The sequence below is a fragment of the Spermophilus citellus genome, assembly GCF_964194105.1.
Source record: "Spermophilus citellus genome assembly, chromosome: 1".
Lineage (NCBI taxonomy): Eukaryota > Metazoa > Chordata > Mammalia > Rodentia > Sciuridae > Spermophilus > Spermophilus citellus.
The window spans coordinates 229,248,527-229,274,570 of NC_138182.1; the positions used below are offsets into that span (position 1 = coordinate 229,248,527).

The 26,044-nt window shown below is 39.2% G+C and overlaps 1 protein-coding gene and 1 pseudogene across 2 annotated transcripts in view; one reads left to right on the top strand and one right to left on the bottom strand.

Annotated features, from left to right (window-relative positions):
• ANKRD31 (ankyrin repeat domain 31) overlaps positions 1-26,044 on the bottom strand; it is a gene marked incomplete at both ends in the record, with an annotated part of 205,417 nt that overhangs the window by 97,607 nt on the left and 81,766 nt on the right. The window contains 2 exons of the mRNA XM_081309099.1: positions 21,706-21,848; positions 22,719-22,874. Of these exons, the coding sequence (XP_081165225.1) occupies positions 21,706-21,848; positions 22,719-22,874 (299 nt within the window). The remainder of the gene's footprint in view (positions 1-21,705; positions 21,849-22,718; positions 22,875-26,044) is intronic.
• On the top strand, positions 12,438-17,297 carry LOC308652521 (urokinase plasminogen activator surface receptor-like; annotated as a pseudogene). Its single transcript has 5 exons — positions 12,438-12,702; positions 13,580-13,733; positions 14,281-14,416; positions 16,052-16,198; positions 17,206-17,297. The product of its transcript is annotated as a urokinase plasminogen activator surface receptor-like (transcript).

A 26,044-nucleotide genomic window follows, 5' to 3' on the forward strand; every position in this document is an offset into this window, starting at 1 on the left:
AATGGGGACTGGTGGGAGGAGCATGGGAGGAATAGATGAACTTTAGATAGGGCAAAGGGAGGGTAGGGAAGAGAGGGAGCATGGAGGTAGGAAATGAGGTGGAATGAGACAGATACCATTACCTAAGTACATGTATGAAAACAAAAATGGTATGACTCTACTTTGTGTTTAACCAGAGACATGAAAAATTGTGCTGTATTTGTGTAATATGAATTGAACTGCATTATGCTGTTATATATAAGTAATCAGAATAAATAAAATTTAATTGTTTTTAAAAAAGTGAAAACTTTCCTAGTTTAGTAAGCTTAAACATAACCTCTGACAAAGTAATTGAACACTAAATGGTCCTGAATCAAGGTGTTCCCAAAGAAGCCAAGTTAAAGATTAAAAATAAGAAAATAATTTTGAGTGAGGCCAAATCACTAAACAAAAAGCAAACAAACAACATCCCTGTTTGGGTATGTGTTGGGAGAAATGAGCACACAGAGTTGCTACAATACTTTATCTAAATTGTCCAGATTGAGAGGGGCGGGGGGGGGGAGAGGGAGGAAGAGAGATACATGCAGACACAGTAAAGTGTGGCCTATATACATCATTAAAAAGCATCAATAGAATCTGCTCTGAGAGGGCCTATATTTGTGGGAAAGTACTCCAAAACATCTATTGAATATATTCAAACCATTAAGGAAACCATTTGTACAGATTTGAAGAAAGGGATGATGACAATTATTCATCAAATAGAGAATATTAACAGAGAGACAGACATTGTAAACAAAGAAACAAATTGAAATTCTAGAGTTGAAAATTATAACCAAAATGAAAAATTCACCAGAGAGCCTTAAAAGTAGGTTTGAGTTTCAGAGGAACCACAGTCGAACTGGAAAAAAAAAATTAATAATGATTATACAATCTGAATAACAGAAAAAAAAAACTTTATAAAAGTAAACAGAGCATTGAAGAAATGTGGGACACCATAAACCATATCTACATACATATAGTAGGAGTTTCTGAAGAAAAGAGAGCAAAAGGCACAGGAAAAAATATTTAAGGAAATAAAGGCTGAAAACTTTATGCCAACCATGAATTTACACATCCTAGGAGTTCAACAAACTCTAAATATGATAAACTCCAAAGCTTATATATAAATAAATAGTTAAAAATCTTAAAATTCAAAAGTAATCCTTAAAGTAGCAAGAGAAAAAATAACATCACTTAGATTGGAATTCAAGTAAAATTAACACCTAACTTATTAGCAAAGAAGAAATGAAGGCCAGAAAGAATGGAGTTAGTGAGTTAAAATGCTTAAAAAAAATGAGGAGGGAGAAAAAGAAAAGCAACTGTCATCTGAGAATCTTCTATCTATCAAAACTGTCCTTTAAAAAAACGGAGGCAAAATAGACATTCTCAGGTAAACAAAAGTTGAGAGAATTTATTGGCTTAAAAGAATACTAAAGGTAATTGGGCAAACAGCAAGTGATGAGAGACAATAATTCAAACCCTTATGAAAAAACAAAGCACACCAATAAAATTAATTATGTGGGTATATGAAAAACAAAAGAATATAAAAACACTTCTTTATTCAACCTCAAGACAGTGAAGATTAACTTCCCCAATCCTTAAGTGTGGACTATATTCAAGATTTCCTTGCAAAGTGGTTAGTTATATAAATGGTGGAGGAATAACCTTACTATGGAAAAATGACAAACCCTACCTCAGCCAAGTGATCTTTGTCAGAATCAGTAGTCATGTGGAAATAGTCATGTTTCAGCCACAACCCAGTTGTGTGACCTGGAGTCTCATACCTAGTTGCTGTACTTCTCTAGATCTTGGGCATTTTATTAAAAAAAAAAGGAAAAGAAAACACCAAAGAAATTATTCTAAAGATTCCCTTTCTGGTTTAAGATTCTATTTTTAAAAATTCTAACACAGGAGGAAATACAAACAGATCAAGATATTTGGGACTATAGGTCAGGGGTCTCTTGCTTTTGAGAACCCTGTCTTACCGGCTGTTTAAGTCAGTTTTTTTGCTGCTTTGACTAAAACACCTGACTAGAATAACCATAGAGGAGAAAAGGTTTATATGGGGGGTTCACAGTTTTGGAAGTCTCCATAGATAACAGGCTCCATTTCTCCAGGCTCCAGGTTAGGCAAAACATCATGGAGGAAGAGTATGGCACAGGGAAGTGGCTCACATGATAATCACACAGCAGAGAGAGAGGCTCCACTCTCCAGATACAAAATATATATACCAAAGGCATGCCCCCAATGCCCACCTCCTCCAGCCACATCCCACCTGCCTTCAGTTACCACTCAGTTAATCCACATCAGGGGATTAATTTGCTGATTGGGTTAAGGCTCTCATAACCCAATCATTTCTCCTCTAAACTTTCTTGCATTGTCTAACACATAAGCTTTTGGGGAACACTTCACAACCAAACCATAACACCAGCACAGCTCCCTCAACTGTAACCCACACTATATGATCCTCTTTTCATTAATGCCAAGCCCCTGAAAAATGTTTTCAAGTTTACCATTCTCTCTGTATGGTTTCAATTAAGTCTGTGGACTCTAATATAAAATCCTGAAAAGGGTATGACTGTTGCTTAGTTAATATTCTGGCAAAAAAGCAGGGTAGAGGAGATAATACTTTACAATGGTTTCACTTAACAAGCTCCTTTTATTCTGAGACACACTGGCAATGGGGTTGGTTTCAATTTAATATTTTCCTTCATGGGAATATAGCAATGGTATTCATCTCTCTGTGTGGCTTAAATGAAGTACCAAGTCCAATAACCCCAAGGCATGGTGCTTTGTGGGGTGAGTCAAAAGAAAAAACCCTCTGCAAGAAGCACACTCCAAATGGTGAAGTTCAGTCACTTGCTTGTTCCAGCAAAGGACATGTTTAACTGACCCACTGGTAGACAGATATTCTCATTTCATCCTCCTAAACAGCCTTGGTATCTTTCTATTGTAGCTTCTCAAGGTTTCCTGGCATGAGTTTTTTTATAATACTTAATGAAGTCACTGTACTATTTTCAGTCAAGTTCTGGGATGTAAATCAAAGAGGGGACTTGACAGAGCTGCTTTCAGCAGTTATTGCAAATAATTCCAACATAGTGGAGCCAAAAATAACTGAGATCAAGACAAAGATCAAGCTACTGTTGAAATCTTGTGTAATAGCAACTTCAGTGAAAAAAATGCTGGGCCAACAAACCAATGGAGAGAGTTCATCTCAAAGAGGTTGCCTTAGAAAAATTCTTTAGGACATCCAGATTCCCATGTCTGAAGTTTTCCTGTTTTGTGCTATCCAAATGTGTGCTGAGTGCTATTCTATTTCCTGGTGAAATTACTGATATACCCCTTGGAGAACTGGCTATAATTTTTATTTCACCTTCATAATCGGGATCAATTACCCCAGGACTTATCATAAGTCCTTTTAGAGTAGAAGAACTGCGTCCCAATAATAAGCCTACTGTTCCTTGGGGAAGAGGCCCTTTACCCCTGTGGGAATGATTTGAACTCCCATCTCTGGAGTTAGTACTGATCTGGTGGAGGCGCAGATGTCCAATCCTGCGCTCCCTCTGGTTTGTCTAGTGAGGGATCTAATGGATAATGTGTCCTGGGCACTACCCTGATGGTGTTGTTGGGTTCCTCCAGTGCCCCGTATATTTGTGGTCATGGGCCCCGGAGCATTGGGCCCCCCTGTCCGTTTTTTGGCAATGGAGCCCAATGCCTTTCTCCATGATATTGTGGGTAAACACCTGGTCCTTGTTCATTTTTTGATAATGGAGTACCCTCTATGGTAGTTTGAGAACAGCATTCATTAGCCTAATGTCTCCCTCTATGGCATCGTGGGCAAATACCCAGTGTTCTACCCCTTTGATACCTAGTTTTGTTAAACCCTCCTCCTATGGGGCAACTCCTTTTAAAATGTCCTATTTGTTCACAATTGTAGCATGTTTTTGGCCTGGCATCTAAAGCCTGTTGTACTGCAGCTGCCAAGACTTGCCCTTGTTCATTAATGTCTCTACATAATTTAATATATGTGTTTAAATCTCCATGTTTCCATGGTCTAATGGCCTCCTTGCACCATCTGTTTGCTTGTTCATAGGCTAGCTGTTTAATTAATGGCATTGCTTGTTCTGTATCCCCAAAAACTCTGGTAGCTGTTTGAATAAGCCTATCTACAAATTCAGTGTAAGGTTCATTAGCTCCTTGTATTACCTTAGATAACTGACCTTGTAAATCTCCATGTCCTTGTAAAGTCTTCCATGCCCTAACCACATCTGCAGCAATTTGTGAGTATATGGCAGGATCATATGCAATTTGTTGCTGCTGACCCACATAAGGTCCCTTTCCTAACAACATATCTAGATTTCTCTGAGGATAACCAGCTGCTGCATTTCGCCTAGCCGTCTCCGTGCAAAATTCCTCATTGGCAACCTTCCATAATAGGTATTGTCCTCCATTTAGCATAGCTTTACACATACTAGTCCAATCTGCTTGTGTCATGTTCAAGTTGGTAATGGATTCAACCATGCTTACAGTGAAGGGTGCTTGAGGACCACAGGTTGTTACAGCCTCTTTTAGCTGCTTCACTGTTTTGAAATCTAAAGCATGATGAATTTGCTGCCCTCCTGTCTGCTCAAATACAGGGCATGCTAATCTTTGAGGTCCTGTTTCAGGATCCCATCTATCAACTACAGGGGTTGGGGGCCTCCCAGCATATGTTGTCTCCATAGGTGGAGCTGTTGGACACTTACGCCCTCTGGTGATAGAAAGGTGTTAGTAGCAGCCTCCTGTTGTAACTTCTCCCCTGATAGCCCTTCTCCTCTAGACCTTTTTCCTTTGTCTAACTCGAGAGATTTCCTCTTTTACTTGATGTAAGATGTCGTCTCCTAGACTAAGCAAACAAGATTGTACCAACATCCATAATGGTAATGTGCCAACTGGCAGAGTTCCTGGGCTTTCCTTTTGTATCTTTTTAAAATCTTACCATGATGGTTCCATTGTGATATATTTAACAACCCCTCTTTAATGAACCATGGGCTACACCTTTGTATTGTCTTAACGTATGCCCTAACTGTTCTTGATTTTACTGAGATGCCTCCTTCCTCTAGCACTTTACATAACGCCCTTTCGGTTAGGTTCTTACTAATTTTTAATTCCATATTTCCATAACGAAGATACCCCTCACTAAGATAATGCAAAAGAAAACCGAGACAAAATGAAATAAAAATGGAACAAAAATTCATTATATCAGTGTTTCTATCCTCCTGAAATGTCCATCCGTCCTTTCTCCCTATCTGTTCCTCAGACGCAAATAGTTTTTCCTCAGATATGAGCGGTTTTTCTTCCGTCTCACCCATCTCCAGGGACAGGCAACTTAAAACAAAAGCAAAACAAAATAAATGAAGAATCTTAAAATGGCTACCCATCCTCTCGCCCTGCCCTCAGGGGTGAGCAGTTTACTTTATGCCTTACCCTCAGTCGTTCCCCGTACGGGCCACCAAATGCCGCAGTCTGGCTGGGCACAATTCATGAGCCACTTGTCAAGCAGGAATGAACTTTATTTTTAGTGCATGCCTCACCACGCGAGCTCTCTAGGAATTCCCAAAGAGCTCAACCGCCACCACCGGCACTCCCGGCAAGCATTCTACTGGAACTCCTAGGTCATTTTCAATTTTTCGGCTCTTGAGGCAGACTGGCTGGGTTTCGTGGGCGGAGCCAAAAGAGTACCCCAATGAGCAGCTCTGTGGTCTGAAAGGGCAGGGAAACAGCCCAATGAGCGTCACCGCAGAGGAGCCAATCAGCCGGAAGTTTGCTGGGGCCGTTTCAGCTGTGGCTCTCAACAGTGCTATCCAAATGTGTGCTGGGTTGTAGCTTTGCTATGTGTTCTCGATTTTCTAAAATAACTTACTTTTATTTTTAAAGGCAACATAAAATTAATGATCTACTAAGAGCGTCTAGCAGATTATGATTATATATTATTTCATCTGACTGTGTTTTAAATAAGTCTCATAACTAAAAATGTGAACATCAGATTCTTAATTAAAATGTCTCAAGTTTCACCATTTTTCTTTGAGTTAATTGGAATATTTAAAGTCCACCATATCATATTTTTAATCTTGGACTAGTAATTAGCTACTAAACAAACTTATTGGTCTGCAGTTTTGTAAAATAAAAAGAATATTTTGTTCATTTCTTTGAAGGAATCTGAATATAAAATCCTAGTGATTCTAAAAAATGTAATACCCTCTGAACTCAGGTAAAATATTTTTCTTAAGTAAGTATTTTAGTCATATTTTTCATTATTGTGTTCAAAGACCTGAAAAGAATAATTTTAGAGGAGAAAAAATTTATTTAGGGCTCATAGTTTCAGAGGTCTCAGTCCACAGATGGCTGACTCCAGTCTTTGGAGCAAAAGGTAAGGCAGAACACCACGGTGAAAGAGTGTGTTGGAGGAAACCAGTTCAGAATATGGTACCAGGAAGGAGAGAGAGTGCAAAAGCGCTCCCTATCCCAAAGGCACACCCCAATGACCAACCTCCTCCAGCTACACCCTACCTGCCTACAGTTACCACCCAGTTAATCCCTATCAGCAGATTAATGCACTGATAAGGTTAAGGCTCTCATAACCCAGTCATTTCACCTTGAAACTTTCTTGCATTGAACACATGAGCTTTTGGGGGACATCTCATATCTAAACCATAACATTCCACTCATGGTCTTCCCAAACTCATCTCTGTCTCACAATGCAAAATACATATATTCCATTTCCAAGAGTCCCCATAGTCAAACAGTTACAGGATTGTTCAAAATCCAAGTCCAAAGTCTCCTCTGAGACACAAGACAAACTCTCAGCACGAGTCCCTATAAAAATCAAAAGCAAGTTACATATATCCAACATATAAAGGCACAGAGTAAACATTTCCATTCCAAAAAGGAGAAATAGGGGTACAAAAAAAAGGAATAGGACCAAAACAAGACCAAAATCCAGCTGGGCAAACAAGTTCTCTAATTCCGTATCCACACCTAGGGAACAGGACACCATAATGTTCTCTCCAAAGGGTATATATAATTCTGCCCCTATGACTTTGATGGTTGCACCCCACATGGCCTCTCTCGTGGCCTGTTTCTATTGACTCTTGCAGTTTTCCTTGAAAGATCAGTGTTCTCCACTACAATTTCAGCTTCCTTCTCACATATCCACTCATCGTTCTCTCAGGGGCTACCTTTAGAGACTCCTAGCCTGCTGTACTTTGTGTGTCCTCCCAGGCCTTCCTTTGAAATCTTGGTGGAAGCCTTCATGACCTCTAACTCCAGTGTCCTGTACTCCTACAGAACCAGCACCACATAGTTTACGCCAAAGTCTGCCACCACCTCAAATAGTAGCCAAGTGTTGATGAACTCCTATTGCAGCAGCCTCTCAATGCCTGGGTCACTGAGCATCGTGAAACAATTTCCCAGGTCCCCCTGAGCAAGTAGGGTGCCCCACTGACCTCTTTTCAAAGGAATTTTTACTTTAACATCCTTGAGCCTGAGATAGGTGTGGTCCTGCCAATTCTGGAGATGACCTCAATCCTTCTTTCCTATTGTTTCTGGGTAAAGTATTTAGTGTTTCTTTAGTGGCTTTACCATCTTTAATAACCATACCTTTCTTAGCCCAGTTTTACTTGCAGTTTTCTGGCCAAACTGCAAGTTTTTCAAAACTTTCTGCTCTTAATTTTCATAATAAACTTAATTAAATGCTGCCAGTAATATCAATGCCATTGTCTGAATGCTATGCTGCCTAAAAATTTCTTCCACCAGTTAATTCGTATACCACCTTTAAATTCAGCCTCACAAAAAAAGACTCAGGACATGGGCAAAACATAGGCAATTTTTAGCCAGAACATAACACAAACTTCCAAAAGAGTTCAACTTCCAAAAGAGTCTTTTTTCTCTTCTGAAACCTCACAAGCCCACTCTTTACTGTCCACAGTTCTATCAGCATTCTGGTCTTTTGGGCTCCCAGCAGAATCTCATTAAGCTCTACCTGTAACAATCTAAAGCTTTTCTAGCTTGCATCTCTAATAAGTCAAAATTCTTCCCACAAATTCTGAAAAGCTCCAAAAGCTTCTAAACTACATGGTCAGGTTAGTCACAGCAATGACCAATTTCTGTTTTAGTCAGCTTTTTTCAAAGCTGTGATCCAAAGACCTGAAAAGGACAATTTCAGAGGAGGAAAAGTTTATTTGGGGCTCATGGTTTCAGAGGTTCTCCATCCATAGATGGCTGACTCCATTCCTGGGAGCCTGAGGTACATGGCAGAAGAATGTAAGAATGTGGTGGAAGAATATAGCTCAGGACATAGCACCAGGAAGCAGGGGTGGGAGTGTACATGCACATGCACCCCCTTCATCATGGACAAAATATATACCCCAAAGGCATACCCCTAATGACCCACGTTTTCCAGCCACATCCTGCCTGCCTACAATTACCATCCACTTAATTCCTATCAGTAGATTAATGCACTGATTAGGTTAAGGTTCTAATAATCCAATCATTTCACTCTTAAAATTTTTTTTGCATTATCTCACATGTGTTTTGCGGGATACCTCATATCTAAATCACAATAATGAGCATTCAGTAAATATCCACTATGTGTCAATTTGAAAAATAGTCATGTTGAGAGTAGGCACCTTGATATGATTGTTGAAAATGGCATTTTACCTCTGTAGCCTTCCTCCCCTAAACCTAAAACCTCAGTCTAATTATTAGAAGTAGATTAGCAGTTTCTTACGGATGGAAGAGTATGTATGTGGGACTAGGGGTAGACACTTGGGAATGCCAGCTAATGAGTAGGGATTTTGTTTTTGGAATAATAAAAATGTTCTAAATTTGACTATGTTGCTGGTTACACAATAACGTGAATATACCCCAAACAACAGAATTTTATATACCTCATATGGGTAAATTTTATGGTATGTAAATTATGTTATTAAAAAATGAGTTAAAATAGTTTGTTTCTCCATGCCTAATATTTTTCCAAATCTTTACCTTAAACATTTTCAAACATACAAAAAACTGAAAAGAACAATACAATGAACATTTATATATCCTTCACCTGGAATCAACAATTAACATATTTTTCTCCCCTCAGACATATGCATACATCTATGTACATGTAGTTATATATTTGAGTATATACATGTATAAACAAAAAATACTTAGGTATTTGAAAAAAAGTTGTAAATCCAATAATATCATATGTCTAAATTCTTAAATATGTTCCTTCTAAGAACATATTCTTACATAACCATAACATTACACAGTTTAGGCTATTAGTATATTTACATAGTATCATACAATATCTTTACCTATTCATATTTCCGAATGGGGTATATTTTCCCAATTCATGCCTCAAAACACGATATAGCTGTTATAGGAAAATCAGTATCCAATTATGGGTCACATAGTATCATCCCATTTTTTCCCTTGTAAGTATTCACTTTTTATAGAGTCCTATCCAATTTTTCTTGTAGAACGTCCCGCATTCTGGATATGCTGATCATTTCTTTCTTGATACATTTAGCTTTTCTGTGTTTCCTGTAAACTGGAAGTTAGGATGGCATGGCTTAAGATATGTGATCTATACATAATATTTGACATGTTTCTCACTTTTTCTTTTGCCTTAAAGGAAAACAGCTAAGCCCTTCTGTTTTAACTTATGAAGGGAGGTAAGGTTGCACAGTATCAGTCCAAAGTAAGAGAAGTTTCTTTCCGTTCAGCCTAAACAAAGACAACATTTATCTTATTTAAAATAAAGGTATCATCAGATGCACACATGTACTGTAGGTGATGAAAATGATGGCAAAAATAGCATGTTTAACAGTTCTTATAAATGAAAACCACAAACGCTTCTTTAGAAAATCAATGTGATTTACTGAAGATTCTGGCACTGGAAACTTTGGCTAACCCCAAGTGTTGCCAATATTTATCTTGAATTCACTCCTACTTCTGTCATCAACTCAAGACTTTTTATGGTTAAGTGGTCCATATCATAAAAGTGGTATAAAAATTACTACTCTGAAAGTACAAGATTTGAGTTGCAACAGAGAACACAGCCTAGTTAGAAAAGTTGTAATGTCTCTAGGAGAGAAAAATGCCACACCACATAAAGGAACAATATGAGCCAAATCCTTTTAAAATTACTAAGTCTTGGCAATTTAGTAATTTTGCTTTTCAAATAACTTTACAATGGGAATTCAATGTTAGATAAAGAAACAGAAAGTGATAGTAGATATAATTACATTTATAATTCATATAAAGCCACACACAAAAAGATAAAAGGATTTCATGTATGGATCTTCTTATTTTTTTCAGCAAAGAAAACAGAATGCATTTTTTTTCTTTCTGGAAAATACTTCTAAAGGGAGATAGCCAAAAGGGCCATGGAGTTATTATTATGTCAAATAATAAGCCATGCAATGTAAGAGTGACTTAAGATCAAGGAAGGGGAAAGGTCTTATTCTTCTGGAAATCCAGGTTAGTAATCCCAAGGAAGGACTAATTTTATTTACTTAGCTGTCTCTGTTTCAGGTAACATATAGTCTATTTTGCCAAATACCTACATGTACCAACTCCCTCTGGGGATTGAACCCAGGGCCTGGTGCATGCTAGACAAGTACTAACGTGCTACATAATGAGCTACATGCCCAGTACCTGGTACTAGCAATTCTGAAGTTTGTTTATATACTCTGATTTAAAAAAAAATTCATTTCTCACCAAAGCAGTAAATAAATGATTGAGTTTTTCACCCCTATTTTGAATCTAGAAAGGTTCTATGTTAGTTGACTATTGCTACCTAACAAATCATCCCCAAATTTAATAGCAATGCATTGAAACTTCAGTCCACACTCCCAGAAATAGGAATCAGGCTCCTCATATGGGGTTTCACCTTTAATCATGCTACCTAATCAAGTGTTTTCCTTACTTTAGAATCTACTGACTTCCTTCTATAAGAAGCCAAGTAGTAGAGGAAATAAATAATTTCAAGTACTTGACAAAAAAGGATTTTGACTTCTTATTCCTAATGGGATATAATTAAAAAATAAAAAGAACTGTTAACGCCTGGGCTGTTAACGGTAATAATGTAAGTATATTATATGATAAAGAAATAATGTATTAAGAAACAAATGGTCAGCAATAAGAAAAAAGCAATGCAAGTATAAAACCAAAATTAAGTATAGATCTACACTAATAAGTATGAAACAGAAATACTAGGATGAACTCATGATTTATATTTCTTTCTAAAAATTCTCTAAGTAGATTTTTCATTTAAACACAACCATTTACAGAAAATATGGGGCAAAAGAAGCTAAGCAACATTACAAAGATAAAATTGGTCAAAGAATTTACAAAATTCTATGTGACAAATAACCCAGTTTCTTCAACAAATAAAAGACATAAAACAACAATAAAAACCTATATAAAACAGAGAAAGGACTATTATAAATTAAAACATATTTAGAGACATAATGAATACATATAATGTATGGACCTCAGTGAATTTAAAATACTGGGAAATTTGGGGCTAGGGTTGTGGCTCCAGTGGTAAAGCGCTCACCTAGTGTGTGCGAGGCCCTGGGTGCTGGGTGCTGGTTCAATCCTCAGACCACATAAAAATAAAGATATTGTATACAACTACAACTAAAAAATAAATATTAAGAAAATACTGAGAAATCTGAATATGGACAGGTATAAAATGGTATTAAGAAACAATTTTATTAGGTGAGATTATATTGTAGGTATAAAATATGTTCTTATCTGTCAGAGATACAGGTTCAAGTATTTATGGGTAAAAATGGTATGATATCTGAGATTTCTTTTTTTTTTAGATATTAAGATCTTTATTTTATTCACTTACTTATATGTGGTGCTGAGAATAAAACTCAGTGCACACATGCTAGGCAAGCGCTCTACCACTGAGCTGCAGCCTCAGTGCCCCAACTCTTTTTATTTTATTTTGAGAAAAGATTTTGCTAAATTTCCCAGGCTAGTCTTGAGCTTGGGATCCTCCTGCCTCAGCCTCTTGGGAAGCTGGGATTACAGGCATGCCCCATTGTGCCTGGTCAGACTCTATTTCTAAAGAAAGTCAAATAGAAAAGATAAAACAGTGACTGAGCCGGGCACGGTGGCAGACACTTGTAATCCCAGCAGTTTGGGAGTCTGAGGCAGGAGGATCACAAGTTTAAAGCCCGCATCAGCAAATTATGGAGGCTCTAAGCAATTTAGTTAGACCCTGTCTCTAAACAAAATATAAAAAAGGCTGGAGATGTGGCTCAGTGGTTAAGTGCCCCTGAGTTCAATCCCTGGTACAACAACAACCTCTTAAAAGGTTCTATCACCTCTCACATCATCACACTGAGGACAAACTTCTGACACAGGAACCTATGGGAACAAATCTTATCCAAACCACAGCAGTGGAGATTCAGGTGGGGACAGCCAGGGGGCACCCGAGAGACAGCTGGGTATGTAGGTCTGGAGCTCAGACTTCTGGAGACAAGTTTGTGAGTGACCAGCAGAGGGACGGAAATAAAGCCATGCTGACAGATAGCTTGGGAGAGAATCTGTGCAGTGAGAAACTAGAGGGCCTAAGACCAAGCCCTGCACAGAGTGGCCTGAGAAGAGGAGTCCTCAAGGAGACCCCTATGTGGGGTGAGACAGCTCTCTTGGCCACAATGGAAATTTGTGCTGTCCTTTTTCACAAAGTTCACGTGAGAAGACGCGGTTTATTGGCCTTTTAGGAATTTTTCTTTGAGGGAGATGAGTTGGCTTTAGATGCCATGATTCACCAAATCTCCGCAGGCCTGCCAGTTGAGGCCCTTGGCTCACACAGTCCTGTCCCTTCTTTAAGTCTTGGCCCCAACTCAGCTCAGATGTCTTGGGTCTGGAAGGGGAGGGTGTGCCAGGCTGGGCCACAGTATGAGCCAAGGCCTGGGCAGAGGAAGGACCCAGTGTTTCCAGGGAAAAGTAACTGATCCAGTTGGCTCGACCAGAAGGTCTGTGTGAAAGGCAAAGCTATCATGAATCAATCAAGGGAGACTGATCGCTCCGCCAATTAGGTAGCGTACGAGGTGTCTATTACTATCTTACAGATTGCCACAAATGTGCAGGTGTTATTTTACAAAGTATCTGGAGGTCAAGCATCCCAGAGTGGCTTAGCAAGGTGGCTCCAATTCAGGGTCTTTCTTGTAGTTCAGATGTCAATTATGGCTGCAGTTGTCTGAAGACTCTCAGGGTGTCCTTACTCCCAGGCAAGATCCCCTCAGATGGCTTTTGGCAAAGGTCTGGGTCCCCACCCACACATGCAGAAGTCCCCATGGTACAACATGGCGGCTGGCTTCCACCAAATCAAGTGATCCGAGAGGGAGAACCAGGCAGAAGCTGCAACCTCCTTTATGGTTTAGATGCAGGAGTCACATGCCCTAGTGGTGGAATAAGGAGGAACTGATGCAGAGGTGCAGCCTCGAGAGAGCAGAAGCTCTAGGGCTCAGCCCGTGGAGTCTCACCCACTTGTCCCTCTTCCACTTAGTTTGGTCATGCAACTCCCCCTATGGCCGTTACCTTGAATGTGTCTCCTGCACCTCATCCGACATGAGCTGCGAGAGGGGCCGGGAGCAGAGCCTGCAATGCCGCTACCCTGGAGAGCAGTGTGTAGAGGTGGTGACCCACCGGGAGCCTGGAAGGTGAGCCCCCACCTGCCAGCAACCTCTCCTTTCTGCTCTACTTCTCCCCAAGCTGCACTTTGCAGAGATCCCAACATAACAGACATTTGCGCAAATGATCTAATTTTTCTCTCACTCACAAAGTCCAGGGCCCTTAGGATAGCTCCAGAGTCACCAGCAACCCAGATGTCTCCTCATTTCTTACGTAGCGCTTTCATTCTCAAGTCTGCCTCATAGTCTGATATGGCTGCCAGAACACCAGGCCTCATGTTCAAGTTCCAGGAAGTAAGAAGGGGCCAAAAAGAAGGAATCCTCATTTTGTAAGAGTTTTCCTTCTTCCATAAAGTACTTCCATTTATATCGTATTAGCCAGAACTTGAGCACATGACGGTGAGACCTAGGGAGGCTGGAAAATGTAGTCTTTTGGCAAACTCTATGGCCACCCAAAATAAAATGGCAAAGAGATAAAGGGGAAGCAGAGAATGGTCAAAGATCTACTGCAATGGGCAACCCAGTCTCGGCCCCTCATCCACGATCTGACCTCTGACCTCTCTCTTTGACTCCACAGGAAACACTAGGGATGAGTAACACTCCCGGGGGCTGTGGCTACCTTCCTGGCTGCCCAGGTCCCACTGGATTTCACAACAACCACACTTTCCACTTCCTGCAGTGCTGTAACACCACCAAATGCAACAGGGGCCCAGGTACGGGTCATGGGAACTGGCATGAGGCCTGGGACTGGGACAGGGAGGTTCACCCAGGCAGACTCTCCTGGCCAACTGCCGCAGCCCGGCTGGCTGGGCAAAATAACCGAGGGGTGACAAGCAACTTGTGTACATTGATACAGCAGGAGTGGGAGCCATTTATTGTAGGATAGGAGGGGTAAATATACATTCCACACAGCTTATCTTAATTAACATAAACTAGATACAGCAGTCAACCAATAAGGAATCTCCACACTTAATGGCTCGCTGGCGTTACTTCACAAACCACTCCCTCGGCAAAATGCCAGGCGCCATCCTGACTTGTTTACAGACCCTAACAGCCAACTGCCACTCACCCACTCTTGGACAAACCACTCCTCTCCAACTGTCCACGTCCTCTCTGAAAAATGGGCCTAGCAAGCCAGGCACGGTAGCACAAGCCCATAATCCCAATGACTTGGGAGGCCGAGGCAGGAGGATCACAAGTTCAAAGCCAGCCTCAGCGACTTAGCAAGGCCCTAAGCAACTCGGTGAGACCCTGTCTCTAAATAAAGTACAAAAAAGGGCTGGAGATGTGGCTCAATGATTGAGCACCCCAGGTTCAATTCCCAGTACCAAAAAGGGGGGGGGGGCTTCATAAGCCTTTCATCAAAGAATTTCATAAGAAGTCAGTGAGACCATCCATCCCTCAAGAAGGCTCATGCTTCCTGCCTCTGCCTCTCTGGACTCTTTACACCACTCATTACCTCCACTGCCGCCACCCTGGGCCCAGCCTCTGTGACTTCCTCTTCACAAGTCTTCCTGTCTCCACTCCTGCCACCCAAGCTCAACACCGCAGCAAGAGTGACTTTTAAATGTGAATCTGGTCATGCCACGCTCCTTCCTCGAGCACTTCAATGACTTCCTCTTCCTCTTAGAATCAAACCCAAAGGCCTTGCTGTGATCTGCATAACCCTGCACCTGTTTGCATGGTGATCTTCATTTACTTTCTACAAACTGCCATGGCTTTTGTAATGAGGCCACCCTCCACCTGGAACAGGTCTCCCCAGGAACTCTCCTGGCTGGCTGCTTCTCATCCATGAAATCTCAGCTTTCACATGCATCCTCAGGGCGACTTCCACAATCCATCTTCCCCATTACAATGCAGATCTCTCCCATTCTTCTGTCCAATAGAGCTTTTCATGGTTACAGAAATGTCTATTTCAGTGCTGTCCAAAATGGTAGCCCCTACTGTATGTGGCTACGGAGCACCTGAAATGTGACCTGAAGTTTTAAATTATACTTAACACCAATTAATTTAAATTTAAGTGACCACATGTGGCCAGTAGCTTCTATATCAGACAGTGTCGCTCTAAATGGTAAGTTCAAGAGGGCAGAGACTGTTTTGTCTCACACAGTTGCTTATCCAGGGCCAGGCATGGTGCCTGGTCAGAAGTGGGGCTCAGGGGGAGCTGACCATTGGGTTTCTGCACGTAGGCTGAGAATCCACCCCTAAAAGAAGGTGCAGTTCAAACTCCCGACCACAAGGTGGCTCTATGATGTCTGGGGGTGGGGGACTTGGGCATTCTGGAGAGGAAACTTGTGGCAGGATCCGCTTGCTCATTCCTTGGTCTCTTGTGTCTCTTGTCTTCTTAGTCCTGGAACTTCAAAATCTGCCACCAAATGGAATCCAGTGTTATAGCTGTGAGGGCAACAGCACCCCTGGATGTTCCGCCACAGAGACTTCCCTTATCGACTGCCATGGCCCCATGGATCACTGTCTGGAAGCCATAGGCACTAATGGTGAGGCCCTCTGGAAAGCTGGGAGGGGACACTTACTGGGGGTGAGAAGGATCTGAAGGAGGATGGCCGATATCTGAGATTTCTAAAAAATACTCCAAAATACAGTTCATGTTCCAGAGATGGTTTTCACTCTTTACAGAATAAGATATGTAATCAATCTTTATATGAGAGTTCACATGCACACAGAATGAATAATCATGCCATTTATAGGATATTTTTTCAATATATGTTAATCCTAAGAACAATGCTAACAAACCTCCAATTCAACATCTTACACACACACATACCATAAAACCCTTCATCAATAAAAGCTTTGTTAAAATCTTGATATCTTATATCAATGCCATTTCCTTCACCTATTAAGAAAGTAAGCTTAATAAAAGGAATCAAGATTATGTCTGGCATGACTTGTTGTTCTTTTTTTTTTTTTTTTTGGTACCAGGGATTGAACCCAGGGGTGGGTTCAATATGACTTAACCACTGAGTCATATCCCAAGCCTTTTTAAATATTTTATTTAGAGACAGGGTCTCGATGAGTTGCTTAGAGCTTTACTAAGTTGCTGAGGTTGGCTGTGAACTTGTGATCCTCCTGTCTCAGCCTCCCCACCACTGGGATTACAGGCATGCGCCACCACACCCGGCACATGACTTGTTCTTAATGATGCCTACAGATTCCCAAAGATTACCACATTCTTGCCTATGTCTCTTAACCATATATTTAACAATTTGTTGTGGATTTTTCTAAGGAACCACACTGAACTGGTCATCTATAATTCAAAAATTCTAACTTTTTCCGCAAAAAAATTATTTATTTTTAACAGTTTCATCAAGATATATAATTCACATTCTACATAATACATCTATTTAAGAATATAATCCAGGGGTTGGGGATGTGGCTAAGTGGTGACGTGCTCGTGACTAGGATTGGCAAGAGGGAGTGAGGTAAGTAGAGGTACTGGATTCTGAAAATGGAGGTCTGTGTCTCTGGTCTATTTTACTTCATTAAGGGAACCAGAGAAGGGTACATATCCACAAGTCAGATAGGAGACAGAAAGTGCTGGCCTATGAAGAAAAGTGGAGTGGAGTAGTTTCCAAGTAGGACAAAGGAAGAAAGGTGAAGAAAAGAAGAAAAAGTAAAATGTTCAGATTTATATTCCCCAAGTTCAGCCCTGGTAAGTACGGGAGCAGATAAACTATGGGGGAAAGGAAAGAAGTACTGTGGCATGAGGTTTCTCTGCTGGAGACCAGCTGTGAAAAGAAGATAAAGGATAGAAAGACTGGCACATTGTTGTTTGTCCAAGCTTGCAAGTTTTTCAGGCCATTAAAATTGGGTTCTAGGCAGAATTCTCTCCCTTCAGCCCTCTACAAAATGAACAGAGATGACCCCCTCCACCAACAGTCAAAACATTATCAAAATAAACAAAAATGCCTAAAGGCTCCTGAAGTAATTAAACACTTTGAAGAAATATGCCCTATCTATGTCCCTGGCTTCCAGAAGCTTTCCCCACGTTTACCTATATTAGGTATTTCTTCTGGAAATAAATAGAACAGATCTTCCTGAGCCCAGTTGATAAACTTCTTTTTCCACCCAACTAAGATATCTTCAGAGGCTTAGGGTGTAGCTCAGTGGTAAAGCACTTGCATAGTATGCATAAGGCCCTCAGATTGGATCCCCTAAACCAGAAAAAAACAAACTAAACCAAAATATCAACAACAACCAAAACTTCACCAAATACCTCAGCTCAGCCCTGTGATATAGTCTCTATACTCATCCCCCCCAAAATATGTGGGGCCAGGTATATTGATGCATGCTCAGGAAACTGAGGCAGGAGGATTGAAATTGGAGATAGCCTGGGCAACATAATCAGACCCTGCCTCAAAATATTTTTTAAAAGGGCTGGAGAAGATTGTTCAAGCAAAAACTAAATAAAAAACTATATAACTGAATAATACAATTAATAATTTAGACTTTGAACAGGCATATATAGAAATTTTCATCCATCAACAAGCAAATATACTTTCTTCTCAGCAGCATGTGGCTCTTCTCTAAAACAGACCATATCACATGCCACAAAACAAATCTTAGTAAATACAAAAAAAAAAAATGGTGACAATACCATGCATTCTATCAAATCACAATGGAATGAAATTAGAAATAAATGATAAAATAAAAAATAGAAGCAACTGTAACAAATGCAGACTAAATAATACATAATTGAATGATGAATGGATAGTAGAAGAAATTGAGAATGAAATAAAAGAAAATTCTTAGAGGTAAATAAGAACACTAATACAACATATCAAAATCTCTGGGACACTATGAAGGCAGTACTAAGAGGAAAGTTTATTGCTTTGAGTGCATTCATTAAAAGAATAAAAAGCCAACAAATAAATGACCTAACACTACATCTCAAAGTCCTAGAAAAAGAACAAATCAACACCTAAAGCAGTAGAAGACAGGAAATAATTAATATCAGAGCTGAAATCAATGAAATTGAAACAACTGAAAAAACTGACAAAACAAAAAAGTTGGTTCTTTGAAAAAATAGATAGATAAACCCCTCATCATACTAATGAAGAGAAAAATAGAGAAAACTCAAATTACTAAAATACAAAATGAAGAAGGAAATATCACAATGGACATGTCTGAAGTACAGAAACTAATCAGAAACTATTTTGAAAAAATTTTTACTCCAATGAAATTTTTCTAGAGACATATGATCTACCCAAACTGAATGAGGAAGTCATACAAGATTTAAACAGATCAATTTCAAGTAATGAAATAGAAAATGCCATCAAAAGCCTACTAATCAAGAAAAGCCCATACCAGATGGATTCTCAGCCAAGTTCTACAAGACTGCCAAAGAAGAATTAACATCAATACTCCTCAAAATATTCCATGAAATGGAAGGAGGGAACCTTTCTAAACTCATTCTAACAGAGGAAAAAGCAGGCCCAAATCTTCATCACATCAGATTAGGCCCCAAATTCCTTAACAAGACTCCTAAAGCACAAGAAACAAAATCAAGAATCAATAAATGGGATGGATTCTAACTAAAAAGGTTCTTCTCAGGAAAAGAAAGAATAAATGAGGTGAAGAGAGAGACTACATTTTGGGAGCAAATTTTTGCCACACATGTCAGATAAAGATATATAAAGAACTCAAAAACTTAACACCAAAAAAACAAACAACCCAATCAATAAATGGGCTAAGGAGCTGAACAGATACTTCTCAGAAGATGATATGCAATCAATCAACAAACATGAAAAAATGTTCAATTTCTCTAACAATTAGAGAAATGCAAATCATAACTACTCTAAGATTTCATCTCACTCTAGTCAGAATGGCAATCATCAAGAATATAGAGCACTTGCCTAGCATGGGTCAGGCACTGGGTTCGATCCTCAGCACCACATAAAAAAATAAATAAGTAAAATAAAGTTAAAAAAAATACAGGCAACAAGGGCTGGGGCTGGGGCTCAGTGGTAGCGTACTTGCCTGGCATGTGTGAGGCACTGGGTTTGACTTCAGCACCGCATATAAATAAATAAAATAAAGGTATATCAACAACTAAAATATATATATATATTAAAAAAAGAATACAGGCAACAATAGCAAGGATGTGGAGAAAAAGGTATACTCATACATTGCTGGTGGGACTACAAACTGGTGCAACCACTATGGAAAGCAGTATGAAGAGTCCTCAGAAACTTGGAATAGAACCACCATTTGACCCAGCTATCCCACTCCTTGGTTTATACCCAAAGGACTTAAAATCAGCATACCACAGTAACACAGCCACACTAATGTTTATAACAGCTCAATTCACAATAATTAAGCTTTGGAACCAACCTAGGTGTCCTTCAATAAATAAATGGATAATAATATAATATTAATATTAATATAAATATTACTCAGCTTTAAAGAAGAATGAACCGGGCATGGAACCTTATGTCTGTAATCCCAGTGGCTCAGGAGGCTGAGACAGGAGGATCATGAGCTCAATCCAGCCTCAGCAAAAGAGAGGCACTAAGCAACTCAGTAAGACTCTATCTCTAAATAAAGTACAAAATAGGGCTGGGGATATGGCTCAGTGGTTGAGTGTCCTTCAGTTCAACCCCTGATACACCTCACCCCCCCAAAAAAGAAGAATGAAATTATGACATTTGCTAGTAAATGGATGGAGCTGGAGAATATCACACTAAGCAAAATAAGCCAATCCTAAAAAAACAAAGGACGAATGTTTTCTCTAATATGTGGATGCTAATTCCCAATAAGGGGGTGGGTGCTAGGGAAGAACTGAGTTACCTTAGATTAGGTAGAGAGGAGTGAAGGGAGAGGAAAGGAGGGGATATGGGGATAAGAAAAATAGTAGAATTTATTACTTTATGTACATATATGACTGCATGACCAATGTGATTCTATAACATGTACCCTCAGAAAAATGAAAAATTATACCCCATCTATGCATGATACATCAAAATGCATAAATGCATTCTACTGTCATGTATAACTAATTAAAAGAAATTTTTAAAAAGGGCTTGGGATATAGTTCAGTAGCAGGGTACTCCTGGGTTCAATTCACAATACTACAAAAAGAAATGTAGGAAGCTCAGAGCATATGTGGTTTCTGAAATAAACCATGTATAATGGAATTCACAATTTTACTTAATGTAACATTTATTGTAGGTACTACTAACCAACTGATATGGAATTATAGTATTTTGATATTTTAACCAGTGGTACAATCTCACAGGTATGTATTTACTGATGATTAGCCCTGGGAGGTTACTGTGTACTATGCTGATTCTGAAAATGGCACAGGACTCCATGAGGCTATACACTTCCAATCAGAGCTGGATATCATTGTGTAACATTCTATAAGAAGAATATATTCTTAAAAAGAACATAAAGTACCATATGAAAAGAGTTTTAAAGGAGTAAAAGCTGAAAAAATTAACTATATATAAATATAAAATGTTCTGTATATTCATAAAATAATATGTAAAATAGCATCTACCAGCTGGGCTTGGTGGCATATGCATATATTCCAAGCTACTCCCAAGGCTGAGGCAGGGGATGTGGTTCCCTCAACTGAGCCCAGGAGTTTGAGATGAGCCTGGGCAGCACAGTAAGACCCCACCCCTCCTTCAAAGGCAAAAAAAAATATGTAAAATGACATCTACCATATTAAGCACAAAAATCCCATTGAGAGAATGGGTTATAGCTCAGTGGTAGAACGCTTACCTTGCGTGCATGAGGCCCTGGGTTTGGTCCTCAGCACCACATAAAAATAAATAAGTAAGAATAAAGATATTGTGTCCATCTACAACTAAAAAAATTTTAAAAACATATTGAACAGTAAAATTTTATTATAAATCCTAAATGTTCATTAGCAGAATTAACCAAAATTGAAATTCACTGTGTTTTTCTGTTGTATTGTCCCAGAGATATTTAACATTTGCAGAACACAATATTTACTCTGCAAACAAAATCATTCAAGTACCTTATAATGTCCATTTATCACAGCATCATGTAGAGGAGTGATCTGGTTCATTCCTTTGATATTTACATCTGCTCCACTTTTTAATAGTTCACTTGCTGTGCGATAAAATCCTCTTAAACTAGCTTCATGAAGTGCTGTCCAACCTGTTATACAAAAAAGAAATGACATTTGTTTATATTTGACATCTTAATAATGTTTTGTGCTTGCGCTTAAAAATACTAATTTTTTAAAAAAATATTTTGACTATATGAGACAATATAACATCACCATGAAAGTACCCTGTATTATATAGTGGATTCAATAAAACTGAGGGACAAATCAAATTCCTCTCTCTCAACTCTGTTGTGGAAAAATATGAAAAAAGTCAAGTATTTTAAAGTATTCTTATATACCCAAAGCACCATTCAGACTGGCCCAGTGCTATTCAGTTTGTTAAGTACCTAAGTATCTTTACTCACTCATCTCCAGAAGAACACATCATATTCTCCCCACAAGGAAGACTACACCAGACACCCAGCCTTACAGAAAGACTGCTGTTTTCTGAACGACCTATCCGAACCTCTTTACCTCTATATTCTATTCTCTCCATCTCCCTGATCATCATTACTCCTGCTGTATATCTACCATTTTGTCACAAATCTCCCCTTAACCCCCAGATAAGGGTACCTTCAGTTTCTTCCTGCTTTTGACCATATTTCTCCTCCAAAGTTGAGCACATAGTGACAATGACCACTCAAAACCAGACTCAGGGACCATCCTTCTTTCTGTATAATGGCACTGTAGATGGACACCTGCCACAATTTTTGAAGAAATATAATGCTCTTTTTCTGCCATTCACCCTCTTCACTTTAGCCTCTTCCCTGAAGATAATGGCAAAGAGCTTCTTAAGAAAGAAAATTACAAGAAAGCTTTAGGACTTGCCTTAGGCTCACTCTGCTATACTTTCATGGCAGTGATTCTGCTAAACCTACAAACCACTATCAGGAAAACTTGAGGAGGTAACCCTAACTTACCAGCATAACTTGGCTGATTAACATTTGCACCTTTTTTAATACAAAGATGTATGAGATCAGCATCATTGTGCAGAGCAGCCTTATACAATAAGTTCTCTCCAAAAATGTTTTTCCGGTTTATGTTAGAAAGACGTAGTTTATTCATCTTCATTTTTTCTGAAATGAGGGGAAGAATAAAAGAGAAATAACTCCTTATTTGAAAACCAGGAGAAACAAGCAACTGGTTGATTCCACTTAACACTCTGGAAGTGTGGAATATTATGTTATGAAACAGTATTTCATCTGTTAATCCTAACATGGTTGGAGTTGAATCTAAGCTCTACATACAAAAAAGGAAAAAATGACAAATGTCATTAGTTTTAAAATATTTTCAGTAAATTAAAAATCCTGATAAGCAGTGTATATTAATTAAAACTCTCATGAGAAGTACATACTGAGAAGACTAACCAATTATTTTCTTAAAAGTTCTCATAAAAATAGCCGAATGTGGTGGCACATGCCTGTAATCCTAGCAACATGGAAGGCTAGGACAGAAGGATTGTGAGTTCAAAACCAGCCTCAGCAACTGGGCGAGGCACTAAGCAACTCAGTGAGACCCTGTCTCTAAATAAAATACAAAAAAAGTGTGTGCTCCAGTGGTTAAGTGCCCCTGGGTTCAATCCCCTACACACACACACACACACACACACACACACACACACAAAATCTCATAAAAATAATTATTTAAATCTAGAATTAAGTATCATCTGCCATGGTTTGGATCTTGAATGTCCTTCAAAGGCCCATATGTTAGAGTAGTGTCCGAGGGCAGTACTACTGGGAGGCTGGTGGACTTTTTAAAAGGTGGGCCCTGAGAGTCACTGGGGCATGCTCTCTTAAGGGGATAGTGGAACCCCCATCCCTTCCTTTTCTTCTCTTTTGTTTCTTGCTCATGATGTAAGCAGTTCTGCCCCACCATGTGCTCCTGCCATGATGTGCTGCCCACCGCAGGTCCAAAGCAACAAGACCAACCAAGAGTGGAATAAAACCTCAAAACTGTGAACCAAAATAAACCTTTTCTCATTAGAAGTCAATTATCTCAGGTATTTATTGCAGTGACAGAACTAACACATTATCAAACTTTATAAAGTGTTAGAATATCTAATAAAATCATGATAAGACAATCACAGAGGTACAAAAACTAATCCCAATTAGACCAGAAAAGGGAATGCTAAATTTTCTTTGCTAAAAGTATCTGTCATGAAATTAAATAAAGAATTATGGCAATAGTTTATTTCCTAAGCCAGGAAATGCACAATTAGAATAATTTTCCAGATGATACATACCAAGTATCAATTCTCAATTGTGCCTCCTAAAATGCTGAAACTCCTCATTTAGATAATCCAAATTCTGTCAATATGGGGAGGAGGGATGCTATCCTAAATTTCAGGATAGTTTTGATAATACTTTTTCCAAGCTGGATCTAGCTAACCAGATCCATTTTAAAATCCCATAAAGCTAACTGAGTACTACAGCAACATTCTTAATGGACTGCAGTTTAACTGCCTTGCTTTTTATTGAACTCACTTCATTTAGTTTTACTGTAAAACAAACCTAACTGCTGAACATTTAACCCTACTTTCCTATTCCCCAGAGTACAAAGCATTCTCCCATCAGATAATCTATATGCTTACCAAGAAACTGTGGTGCTTACTCCAAATCGGTTTGCTGGTGTTGCACTTCTCTTCTATTATAAGTATGTAATTTATTAAAAATAACAAATTAAGAATAAATTTTTTTCAATGAAAACTAAGTTATGGAAGACATTTATTCCCAGTCATGACTAAATAACTGTTGTGAATTACCCTGCCAGGATCAACAACTTGAAGGCCCACAAAATACATGGGGAGACCTATTTTCAAGCATTAGAAAACAGGCAGTTCAGATTTATGACCCTCTGAAAGGAAATAAACAAGGTGATCCCTAAGATTACCCTGGCTTCTTGTTTGGATAAACTTTCCAGAATACAGTACAAGTGGGATAGGAAGAGCAGAGTAAGGTGATCCTGCTCATGAGGAGACAGAGTTAGAGAATGGGGAGGCTAAGGGGGTTAGAACTTGTAAGGTAGGGCACAGAAATGAGAGAATAGAGGAAAGGCCACACAACTCATAAAGTTGCTGTTTGAGTTATTATCTGTATGACAAACTGCTCATGTATAAAGGTGAGTCTTCCTGAAGTTGGGCAAGAATAACTACTGAAAAGCCATAACAACTGTCAGAGCTCATGTAAGGTTGGGAGACATTCACAATCCCACCAGTCTAACTAGAGACACTCTGCAGACCAACCAGGGCATTTAAAAGAGACGATCCCCGCCCCCCCCCCACTCACCCAAAGGGCCATGTCTCAGTCAACAGGGCTAAACTAGTCCTAAAATGAGGATACATTACATCTGCATGAGGGTTTTTTTAAAGCATTAAAAGAATTAAGTTAATCTTCAAGTAACCTGATTACCAGCTAAAACAAAATCCAATACCATCTTAAAAAATACATTCAATAACATTTTGTTGCATATTCAATTATTCTCCATTACATTCATTGCCCTTGTGCCTCTGTCAAAACCCAGTTGTCAATAAATACATAGTTTTATTTCTGAACTTTTTGTTCCATTAACCTATTTCCCTATTTTGATACCAATGTCATGCTGATTTGATTATCACAGCTATATAATAACACTTGAAAACAGGTAATTTTAGCCTTCCAACTTTGTTCTTTTTCAGTTATTTTGCTACTCGAGGTCCTTTACATTTCTAAATGAATAGTTCATGACTTTCTACAAAAAAAAAACTCAGGAGGCATTTTGATTGGGATTTCTTATGGTTTGGATGTGAGGTGTCCCCCAAAAGCTCATGTGTAAGACAGCACAAGAAGGTTCGGAAGAGAAATGATTGACTGTAAGAGTCTTAACCCAATCAGTGATTTAATCCCATGATAGGGATTAACTGAGTGGTAACTGAAGTGGTAGGGTGTGGCTGGAGGAGGTGGGAATGGGGCTGTGGCTCTGGGTATATATTTGTGTCTGACAAGTGGAGACCTCTCTCTGCTTCCTGTTGGTCATGTGACCTGCTTCCCTCTGCCACAATGTTCAGCCTCACCTGGAGCCCCCAAGGATCTTGAGTCCTGAGAAATGGAGCCACCCTTCCATGGACTAAGACCTCAGAAACTGTGAGCCCTAAAATAAAAATTTTCTCCCCTAAAATTGTTCTGGTCAGATCCTTTAGTCACAGCAGCAAAAATCACTAAGACAGGATTCTATGCACTCCATAAATAAATCTGAGTAAAGAGATAGC